This window comes from Pseudophryne corroboree (genome assembly GCF_028390025.1).
Source record: "Pseudophryne corroboree isolate aPseCor3 chromosome 11 unlocalized genomic scaffold, aPseCor3.hap2 SUPER_11_unloc_5, whole genome shotgun sequence".
Classification (NCBI taxonomy): Eukaryota; Metazoa; Chordata; class Amphibia; order Anura; family Myobatrachidae; genus Pseudophryne; species Pseudophryne corroboree.
Genome location: NW_026967481.1, coordinates 680,033 through 692,143, shown reverse-complemented (window position 1 = coordinate 692,143; position 12,111 = coordinate 680,033). Strand labels below are relative to the sequence as shown.

The 12,111-nt window shown below is 51.6% G+C and overlaps 1 protein-coding gene across 1 annotated transcript in view; it reads left to right on the top strand.

Annotated features, from left to right (window-relative positions):
- The window catches only part of ELMO3 (engulfment and cell motility 3), a 431,301-nt gene that overhangs the window by 84,057 nt on the left and 335,133 nt on the right, over positions 1 to 12,111 (top strand). The window contains exon 4 of the mRNA XM_063948699.1: positions 7,698 to 7,770. Coding sequence (XP_063804769.1) covers positions 7,698 to 7,770 — 73 coding nt within the window. The remainder of the gene's footprint in view (positions 1 to 7,697; positions 7,771 to 12,111) is intronic.

The window sequence follows — 12,111 nt, the reverse complement described above, 5'->3', positions numbered from 1 at the left end:
GATACAGGAACCCAGCTGCACAGCTCCATATAGAATGTTCCTGCCCCTGTCTGATACAGGACCCAGCTGCACAGCTCCATATAGCGTGTTCCTGCCCCTGTGTTATACAGGACCCCAGCTGCACAGCTCCATATAGCATGTTCCTGCCCCTGTGTGATACATGACCCAGCTGCACAGCTCCATATAGCGTGTTCCTGCCCCTGTGTGATACAGGACCCCAGCTGCACAGCTCCATATAGCGTGTTCCTGCCCCTGTGTGATACAGGACCCCAGCTGCACAGCTCCATATAGCATGTTCCTGCCCCTGTGTGATACAGGACCCCAACTGCACAGCTCCATATAGCGTGTTCCTGCCCCTGTGTGAAACAGGACCCAGCTGCACAGCTCCATATAGCGTGTTCCTGCCCCTGTGTGATACAGGACCCCAGCTGCACAGCTCCATATAGCGTGTTCCTGCCCCTGTGTGAAACAGGACCCCAGCTGCACAGCTCCATGTAGCATGTTCCTGCCCCTGTGTGATACAGGACCCCAGCTGCACAGCTCCATATAGCATGTTCCTGCCCCTGTGTGATACAGGACCCCAGCTGCACTGCTCCGTATAGCGTGTTCCTGCCCCTGTGTGATACAGGACCCAGCTGCACAGCTCCGTATAGCGTGTTCCTGCCCCTGTGTGATACAGGACCCCAGCTGCACAGCTCCATATAGCATGTTCCTGCCCCTGTGTGATACAGGACCCCAGCTGCACAGCTCCATATAGCATGTTCCTGCCCCTGTGTGATACAGGACCCCAGCTGCACAGCTCCATATAGCGTGTTCCCACCCCTGTGTTATACAGGACCCCAGCTGCACAGCTCCATATAGCATGTTCCTGCCCCAGTGTGATACAGGACCCAGCTGCACAGCTCCATATAGCATGTTCTTGCCCCTGTGTGATACAGGACCCCAGCTGCACAGCTCCATATAGCGTGTTCCTGCCCCTGTGTGATACAGGACCCAGCTGCACAGCTCCGTATAGCGTGTTCCTGCCCCTGTGTGATACAGGACCCCAGCTGCACAGCTCCATATAGCATGTTCCTGCCCCTGTGTGATACAGGACCCCAGCTGCACAGCTCCATATAGCATGTTCCTGCCCCTGTGTGATACAGGACCCCAGCTGCACAGCTCCATATAGCGTGTTCCCGCCCCTGTGTTATACAGGACCCCAGCTGCACAGCTCCATATAGCATGTTCCTGCCCCAGTGTGATACAGGACCCAGCTGCACAGCTCCATATAGCATGTTCCTGCCCCTGTGTGATACAGGACCCCAGCTGCACAGCTCCATATAGCATGTTCCTGCCCCTGTGTGATACAGGACTCCAGCTGCACAGCTCCATATAGCATGTTCCTGCCCCTGTGTGAAACAGGACCCAGCTGCACAGCTCCCTATAGCGCAGGGGTGGGGAACCTCAGGCCCGCGGGCCATATAAGGCCCACAAAGCCACTTGATCCGGCCCTCCCAGGCTCACCTAACCAAGGGAGATGCCGAGCACCCACTGAGATTTTGTTACTAGTGGGCACCCGGCTTCTTCCCCCTCAGCAGCAGCCAGAGGTAGGAGCTCACTCCTGAGGTCTGGCATTGACAGTGTGCATGAGTGCCTGTGCGGTGCTATGGGAGAGATGTCATGACATCTCTCCCATAGTTCTGAGGAGTGGGCAGCCAGGCAAAGGGCAAGGGTCTGGAAGCAGGAGAGGGGCTGGTGAGTATTGTGTTTTTTCTCTAACGTCCTAGTGGATGCTGGGGACTCCGAAAGGACCATGGGGAATAGCGGCTCCGCAGGAGACTGGGCACAAAGTAAAAGCTTTAGGACTAGCTGGTGTGCACTGGCTCCTCCCCCTATGACCCTCCTCCAAGCCTCAGTTAGATTTTGTGCCCGAACGAGAAGGGTGCAATCTAGGTGGCTCTCCTGAGCTGCTTAGAGTAAAAGTTTAAATAGGTTTTTTATTTTCAGTGAGACCTGCTGGCAACAGGCTCACTGCACCGAGGGACTAAGGGGAGAAGAAGCGAACTCACCTGCGTGCAGAGTGGATTGGGCTTCTTAGTCTTAGGCTACTGGACATTAGCTCCAGAGGGACGATCACAGGCCCAGCCATGGATGGGTCCCGGAGCCGCGCCGCCGGCCCCCTTACAGATGCTGAAGCAAGAAGAGGTCCATAAATCGGCGGCAGAAGACTTTCCTGTCTTCATAAGGTAGCGCACAGCACTGCAGCTGTGCGCCATTGCTCTCAGCACACTTCACACTCCGGTCACTGAGGGTGCAGGACGCTGGGGGGGGGCGTCCTGGGAAGCAATGAATTTACCTTAGTTGGCGAAAAATACATCACATATAGCTCCTGGGCTATATGGATGTATTTAACCCCTGCCAGTTTTCCAGTAAAAAGCGGGAGAAGAGCCCGCCGTGAAGGGGGCGGGGCCTATCTCCTCAGCACACAGCGCCATTTTTCCCACACAGCTCCGCTGGTAGGAAGGCTCCCAGAATCTCCCCTGCATCCTGCAACTACAGAAACAGGGTAAAAAAGAGAGGGGGGCACTTATTTGGCAAAATAACAGATATAAGCAGCTATAAGGGATAGACACTTATTGTAAGGTTGTCCCTATACATATATAGCGCTCTGGTGTGTGCTGGCAAACTCTCCCTCTGTCTCCCCAAAGGGCTAAGTGGGTCCTGTCCTCTATCAGAGCATTCCCTGTGTGTGTGCTGGGTGTCGGTACGTGTGTGTCGACATGTATGAGGAGGAAAATGATGTGGAGGCGGAGCAGAGTGTCTGTAACAGTGATGTCACCCCCTAGGGGGTCGACACCTGAGTGGATGTACTGTTGAAAATTACGTGACAGTGTCAGCTCTATATAAAAAAACAGTGGTTGACATGAGACAGCCGGCTACTCAGCTTGTGCCTGTCCAGACGTCTCATAGGCCGTCAGGCAGATGGCAGATACAGACGCCGACACGGATACTGACTCCTGTGTCGACGGTGAAGAGACAACCGTGATTTCCAGTAGGGCCACACGTTACATGATTGAGACAATGGAAAATGTTTTATACATTTCTGATAATACGAGTACCACCAAAAAGGGTATTATGTTCGGTGAGGGAAAAACTACCTGTAGTTTTCCTGAATCTGAGAAATAAAATGTGTGATGATGCGTGGGTTTCCCCCCGATAACAATTAATAATTTCTTAAATTGGCTTTATTGGCTTTATTATTTTATTGGCAATTTCTTATTGGCTGCATACCCTTTCCCGCCAGAGGTTAGGATGCATTGGGAAACACCCCCTATGGGGGATAAGGCGCTCACACGCTTGTAAGAACAAGGGCTCTACCCTCTCATGAGATGGCCGCCCTTAAGGATCCTGCTGATAGAAAGCAGGAGGGTATCCAAAAAAAGGTATTTACACACATACTGGTGTTATACTGCGACCAGCTATCGCCTCAGCCTGGAGGTGCAGTGCTGGGTTGGCATGGTCGGATTCCCTGACTGGAAATATTGATATCCTAGATAAGGATAGTATATTATTGCCTATAGAGCATTTAAAAGATGCATTTCTATATATGCATGATGCACAGCGGAATAATTGCCGACTGGCATCAAGTATAAGTGCGTTGTCCAATTCTACCAGTAAAATGGTCAGGTGATGCGGATTCCAAACGTCATTTGGAAGTATTGCCTTTGAAAGGGGACATTTGGGGTCGGTCTTTTAGACCTGGTGGCCACGGCAACAGCTGGGAAATCCACGTTTGTACCCCAGGTCGCCTCTCAAAATAAGACGCCATATTATCAGGCGCAGTCCTTTGTTGGCAAGCGGACAAAAGGTTCCTCTTCTCTGCTCGTGACAGAGGGAGAGGAAAAAGGCTGCAGAGATCAGCCAGTTCCCAGGAACAGAAACCCTTTCCAGCCTCTGCCAAGCCCTCAGTATGACGCTAGGGCTTTACAAGCTCAGGCACGGTGGGGGCCCGTTCTCAATGAATTTCAGTGCGCAGTGGGCTCACTCGCAAGTAGACCCCTGGATCCTTCAGGTAATATCTCAGGGGTACATATTGGAATTCGAGACGTCTCCTCCTCGCCGTTTCCAAAAGTCGACTTTACCGACGTCTCCCTCTGACAGGGAGGCAGTTTTGGAAGCCATTCACAAGCTGTATTCCCAGCAGGTGATAATCAAGGTACCCCTCCTGCAACAGGGAACGGGGTATTATTCCACACTATTGTGGTACCGAAGCCAGGCGGCTCGGTGAGACCGATTCTAAAATCTAAAATCTTTGAACACTTACATACAGAGGTTCAAATTCAAGATTGAGTCACTCAGAGCAGTGATTGCGAACCTGGAAGAAGGGGACTACATGATGTCTCGGGACATCAAGGATGCTTACCTTCATGTCAAAATTTACCCTTCTCACCAAGGGTACCTCAGGTTTATGGTACAGAACTGTCACTATCAGTTCAGACGCTGCCGTAGGGATGGTCCACGGCACCCCGGGTCTTTACCAAGGTAATGGCCGAAATGATGATGTTCCTTCGAAGGAAGGGAATTTTAGTTATCCCTTACTTGGACGATTCCCTGATAAGGGTAAGATCCAGGGAACAGTTGGAGGTCGGTGTAGCACTATCTCAGATAGTGTTGCGGCAGCACGATTGGATTCTCAATATTCCAAAATCGCAGCTGGTTCCGTCGACGTGTCTTCTGTTCCTAGGGATGATCCTGGACACAGTCCAGAAAAAGGTGTTTCTCCCGGAGGAGAAAGCCAGGGAGTTATCCGAGCTAGTCAGGAACCTCCTCAAACCGAGCCAAGTCTCAGTGCATCAATGCACAAGGGTTCTGGGTAAAATGGGGGCTTCCTACGAAGCAATCCCATTCGGCAGATTCCACGCAAGAACTTTCCAGTGGGACCTGCTGGACAAATGGTCCGGGTCGCATCTTCAGATGCATCAGCGGATAACCCTGTCACCAAGGACAAGGGTGTCCCTCCTGTGGTGGTTGCCGAGTGCTCATCTTCTAGAGGGCCGCAGATTCGGCATTCGGGACTGGGTCCTGGTAACCACGGATGCCAGCCTGCGAGGCTGGGGAGCAGTCACACAGGGAAGGAATATCCAGGACTTATGGTCAAGCCTGGAGACATCACTTCACATAAATATCCTGAAGCTAAGGGACATTTACAATGCTCTAAGCTTAGCAAGACCTTTGCTTCAAGGACAGCCGGTGTTGATCCAGTCGGACAACATCACGGCAGTCACCCACGTAAACAGACAGGGTGGCACAAGAAGCAGAAGGGCAATGACAGAAGCTGCAAGGATTCTTCGCTGGGCGGAAAATCATGGGATAGCACTGTCAGCAGTATTCATTCCGGGAGTGGACAACTGGGAAGCAGACTTCCTCAGCACGACCTCCACCCGGGGAGAGTGGGGACTTCACCCAGAAGTCTTCCACAGGATTATAAACCGTTGGGAAAAACTCGACAGGTATTGCGCCAGGTCCAGGGACCCTCAGGCAATAGCTGTAGACGCTCTGGTAACACCGTGGGTGTACCAGTCAGGGTATGTGTTTCCTCCTCTGCCTCTCATACCCAAGGTACTGAGATTGATAAGATGGTGAGGAGTAAGCACTATATTCGTGGCTCCGGATTGGCCAAGAAGGACTTGGTAACCGGAACTTCAAGAGAGGCTCACGGAGGATCCGTGGCCTCTACCTCTAAGAAGGGACCTGCTCCAGCAAGGACCCTGTCTGTTCCAAGACTTACCGCGGCTGCGTTTGACGGCATGGCGGTTTGAACGCCGGATCCTGAAGGAAAAAGGGCATTCCGGATGAAGTCATCCCTATCCTGATCAAAGCCAGGAAGGATGTAACCGCAAAAACATTATCACCGCAATTGGCGAAAATATGTTGCGTGGTGCGAGGCCAGTAAGGCCCGACGGTGGAAATTCGACTGGGTCGATTCCTACATTTCCTGCAAACAGGAGTGTCTATGGGCCTGAAATTGGGGTCCATTAAGGTTCAAATTTCGGCCCTGTCAATTTTCTTCCAAAAAGAACTAGCTTCAGTCCCTTAAGTTCAGACGTTTGTAAAAGGGGTACTGCATATACAGCCTCCTTTTGTGCCTCCAGTGGCACTTTGGATCTCAATGTAGTTTTTTTTTGGATTCCAAAAGTCACATTGGTTTGAACCACTTAAATCTGTGGAGTTAAAATATCTCACATGGAAAGTGGTCATGCTGTTGGCCCTGGCCTGGGCCAGGCGCGTGTCAGAATTGGCGGCTTTATCCTGTAAAAGCCCTTATCTGATTTTCCATTCGGACAGGGCGGAATTGAGGACTCGTCCTCAATTTCTCCCTAAGGTGTTTTCAGCATTTCACTTAAACCAACCTATTGTGGTGCCTGCGGCTACTAGGGACTTGGAGGATTCCAAGTTGCTGGACGTAGTCAGGGCCCTGAAAATATATGTTTCCAGGACGGCTGGAGTCAGAAACTCTGACTCGCTGTTTATCCTGTATGCACGCAACAAGCTGGGTGCTCCTGCTTCTAAGCAGACGATTGCTCGTTGGATTTGCAGTACAATTCAGCTTGCACATTCTGTGGCAGGCCTGCCACAGCCAAAATCTGTAAAAGCCCATTCCACACGGAAAGTGGGCTCATCTTGGGCGGCTGCCCGAGGGGTCTCGGCTTTACAACTTTGCCGAGCAGCTGCTTGGTCAGGGGCAAACACGTTTGCTAAATTCTACAAATTTGATACCCTGGCTGAGGAGGACCTGGAGTTCTCTCATTCGGTGCTGCAGAGTCATCCGCACTCTCCCGCCCGTTTGGGAGCTTTGGTATAATCCCCATGGTCCTTTCGGAGTCCCCAGCATCCACTAGGACGTTAGAGAAAATAAGAATTTACTTACCGATAATTCTATTTCTCATAGTCCGTAGTGGATGCTGGGCGCCCATCCCAAGTGCGGATTGTCTGCATTACTTGTACATAGTTATTGTTACAAAAATCGGGTTATTGTTGTTGTGAGCCATCTTTTCAGAGGCTCCTCTGTTATCATGCTGTTAACTGGGTTCAGATCACAAGTTGTACGGTGTGATTGGTGTGGCTGGTAATGAGTCTTACCCGGGATTCAAAATCCTTCCTTATTGTGTACGCTCGTCCGGGCACAGTATCCTAACTGAGGCTTGGAGGAGGGTCATAGGGGGAGGAGCCAGTGCACACCAGCTAGTCCTAAAGCTTTTACTTTGTGCCCAGTCTCCTGCGGAGCCGCTATTCCCCATGGTCCTTTCGGAGTCCCCAGCATCCACTACGGACTATGAGAAATAGAATTATCGGTAAGTAAATTCTTATTTTTTCTATCTTTTAATGTGTGTGTGTGTAAGCGGTGCTACTAGGGGTCATATCTAATGGGGGCATATCTACTGGGGGCAGGCTAATTTTTAAGTTGATAATTTTTGTATGGCCCCAGAAGGATTTTATAAATATCCAAATGGCCCTTGGTAGAAAAAAGGTTCCCCACCCCTGATATAGCGTGTTCCTGCCCCTGTGTGATATTACAGGGAAACTAGCCAAACCCGTAATTATGATAACTGAGAGATGTTACTGGAGATAATAGGGAGGCATGAGGTGTTTATGTGAAGTGTGAGGTATTTCTGGGAGAATGGTGCACTGATTGTGATGGTCTATTTGGTCTATAGGTGGAATATTAGTAACTCGGAGCAGTATGCCCTACAATACGTGGACGAACACCAAGCATACATCACTGAGCTGGTGAGTACTACAGAGATCCACACGCGTTTCATACAGTGCACAGGCGTCACCACAATGTAGAGGACACAATTCCTATTATCTGATCTGAGGGTCTTGTAAGTAAATAGCTCCATCGGCCTGACAGCATTTAGCTATGACCAATTACATATTTTCCACATGTATAAAGCAAATTGTGTGGGTAAGAGATTAGGGAGGGTAATGTGTGGGTAAGAGACTAGGGAGGGTAATGTGTGGGTAAGAGATTAGGTAGGGTAATGTGTGGGTAAGAGATTAGGGAGGGTAATGTGTGGGTAAGAGATTAGGGAGGGTAATGTGTGGGTAAGAGATTAGGTAGGGTAATGCATGGGATATGAGATTAGGGAGGTTAAGGTGTGGGTAAGAGATTAGGATGGTAAATGCATGGTTAAGAGATTAGGGAGGGTAATGCGTTGTGATGTAGTGCAGCATATAGGGTATGTAATGTAGTAATATATTGCAGTATATAGGGACATGTAGTGCACTGATGTGGTGTAGCATATAAGGTAATGTAGTATAGGGATGTAGTGCAGTGGATAGGGGCATGTAGTGTAGTGATGTAGTACAGTGGATAGGGGCATGTAGTCTTGTGATGTAGTTCAGTGTGTAGGGGATGTAGTATAGTGCCCCTATCCACTGCACTACATCACTACACTACATCCCCTACACACTACACTACATGCCTACTACATCACTACACTACATCCCCTTATATGCTACACCACATCAGTGCACTACATGCCCCTATATACTGCAATACATTACTACACTACATACATCATTACACTACATCCCCATATAAGCTACACCAAATCCCCCCATCTGGGAGGTAATGCAGAGGTTGATACTGCTACCTGGGAGCACAGTGCCGATAATAAAGTCTGTCTTTAATCTCACCACAAAGCGGCTGTACTGATACTCGTGAGAGTTGGAGGTTGTCCAGGCTCTTAGGGCCTAATTTAGACTGGAGCGCTGCAGCGGCAGTCGGACCGTTGGGGGGAAATAGGTTTCTGGGTATACTAAAAGACCATTACATGACCCAATTAGTAGAGTAACCACCTAGAAGCTGGATTATACTGGACCTAGGTGTGGGTTATTAGATCTACAGTCCATAGGTAGACCACTAATGGTAGACATGCATTAGGTCAGCAGGGTCAAAAGGTCAATTTAGAATAGGTAGTAGGAATGGTCAATAGGGTCAAAAGGTCAACATGAAAATGGTCGACACAAAAAAAAGGTAGACACAATTTTTTAGTTTTATGTGGTGTTTTGTCACTTTTCTGCCACAAACAGTGGTGCAAGTAGAAAAAATGTCTTATAGGTACTGTGTGCGTACGCAAAAAAATGGGAGTGGCCAGTGCCAGATACACATGTCCCCCCAGATGCACAGATACACATGTCCCCCCAGTGCCAGATATGCCCCCAGTGCCAGATACATGTCCCCTCAGGGCCAGATATGCCCTCAGTGCCAGGTACTGTGTGCGTACGCAAAAAATGGGTGTGGCCAAATGCCACGTGGGGCGTGGCCAATGACAATGGGGGCGTGATACACATATGGGGGAAGGGCCAGATACATATATGACCCCAGTAGTGCCAAATACACGTTGCCCCACAGTGCCAGATATACATTGCCTCACAGTGCCAGATATACATTGCCCGACAGTGCCAGATACACATTGCCCCACAGTGCCAGATATACATTGCCTCAGTGCCGGATACACATTGCCCGACAGTGCCAGATACACAAATGCCCCCACTGTGTCAGATATACATTGCCCCCACAGTGCCAGATACAGAAATGCCCTCACAGTGCCAGATATGCCCCCAGTGCCAGATACAGAAATGCCCCCAGTGACAGATACACATGTCCCCCGCAGTGGCAGATATGCCCGCAGTGGCAGATATGCCCCCAGTGGCAGATACACATGTCCGCCCAGTGCCAGATATGCCTCCAGTGCCAGATACATGCCCCCCCAGGGCCAGATATGCCTCCAGTGCCAGATACATGTCCGCCCAGTGCCAGATATGCCCCCAGTGCCAGATACACATGTCCCCCCAGTGCCAGATACACATGTCCCCCCAGTGCCAGATACACATGTCCCCCCAGTGCCAGATATGCCCCCAGTGCCAGATACACATGTCACCCCAGTGCCAGATACACATGTCCCCACAGTGCCAGATACACATGTCCCCCCAGTGCCAGATATGCCCCCAGTGCAGATACACATGTCCCCCCAGTGCCAGATATGCTCCCAGTGCCAGATACACATGTCCCCCCAGTGCCAGATATGCCCCCAGTGCCAGATACACATGTCCCCCAGTGCCAGATATGCCCCCAGTGCCAGATACACATGTCCTCCCAGTGCCAGATACACATGTCCCCCCAGTGCCAGATATGCTCCCAGTGCCAGATACACATGTCCCCCAGTGCCAGATATGCTCCCAGTGCCAGATACACATGTCCCCCAGTGCCAGATACACATGTCCCCCCAGTGCCAGATATGCCCCCCCAGTGCCAGATATGCCCCCCAGTGCCAGATATACATGTCCTCCCAGTGTCAGATACACATGTCCTCCCAGTACCAGATATGCCCCTAGTGCAGATACACATGTCCCCCCAGTGCCAGATATGCCCCCAGTGCCAGAAACACATGTCCCCCCAGGGCCAGATATGCCCCCAGTGCCAGATACACATGTCCCCCCCAGGGCCAGATATGCCCCCAGTGCCAGATACACATGTCCCCCAGTGCCAGATACACATGTCCCCCATTGCCAGATACACATGTCCCCCAGTGCCAGATACACATGTCCCCCAGTGCCAGATATGCCTCCAGTGCCAGATACACATGTCCTCCCAGTGCCAGATATGCCCCCAGTGCAGATACACATGTCCCCCCAGTGCCAGATATGCCCCCAGTGCCAGAAACACATGTCCCCCCAGGGCCAGATACACATGTCCCCCCAGTGCCAGATATGCCCCCAGTGCCAGATACACATGTCCCCCCAGTGCCAGATACACATGTCCCCCCAGTGCCAGATACACATGTCCCCCCAGTGCCAGATATGCCCCCAGTGCAGATACACATGTCCCCCCAGTGCCAGATATGCTCCCAGTGCCAGATACACATGTCCCCCCAGTGCCAGATATGCCCCCAGTGCCAGATACACATGTCCCCCCAGGGCCAGATATGCCTCCAGTGCCAGATATGCCTCCAGTGCCAGATACATGTCCGCCCAGTGCCAGATATGCCCCCAGTGCCAGATACACATGTCCCCCCAGTGCCAGATACACATGTCCCCCCAGTGCCAGATATGCCCCCAGTGCCAGATACACATGTCCCCCCAGTGCCAGATACACATGTCCCCCCAGTGCCAGATACACATGTCCCCCCAGTGCCAGATATGCCCCCAGTGCCAGATACACATGTCCCCCCAGTGCCAGATATTCTCCCAGTGCCAGATACACATGTCCCCCCAGTGCCAGATATGCCCCCAGTGCCAGATACACATGTCCCCCAGTGCCAGATATGCCCCCAGTGCCAGATACACATGTCCTCCCAGTGCCAGATACACATGTCCCCCCAGTGCCAGATATGCTCCCAGTGCCAGATACACATGTCCCCCAGTGCCAGATATGCTCCCAGTGCCAGATACACATGTCCCCCAGTGCCAGATACACATGTCCCCCCAGTGCCAGATATGCCCCCCAGTGCCAGATATGCCCCCCAGTGCCAGATATACATGTCCTCCCAGTGTCAGATACACATGTCCTCCCAGTGCCAGATATGCCCCCAGTGCAGATACACATGTCCCCCCAGTGCCAGATATGCCCCCAGTGCCAGAAACACATGTCCCCCCCAGGGCCAGATATGCCCCCAGTGCCAGATACATATGTCCCACCAGTGCCAGATATGCCCCCAGTGCCAGATACACATGTCCCCCAGTGCCAGATATGCCTCCAGTGCCAGATACACATGTCCTCCCAGTACCAGATATGCCCCCAGTGCAGATACACATGTCCCCCCAGTGCCAGATATGCCCCCAGTGCCAGAAACACATGTCCCCCCAGGGCCAGATATGCCCCCAGTGCCAGATACACATGTCCCGCCAGTGCCAGATATGCCCCCAGTGCCAGATACACATGTCCCCCAGTGCCAGATATGCCCCCAGTGCCAGATACACGTGTCCCCCCAGTGCCAGATACACATGTCCCCCCAGTGCCAGATACACATGTCCCCCCAGTGCCAGATATGCCCCCAGTGCCAGATACATGTCCCCTCAGGGCCAGATATGCCCTCAGTGCCAGGTACTGTGTGCGTACGCAAA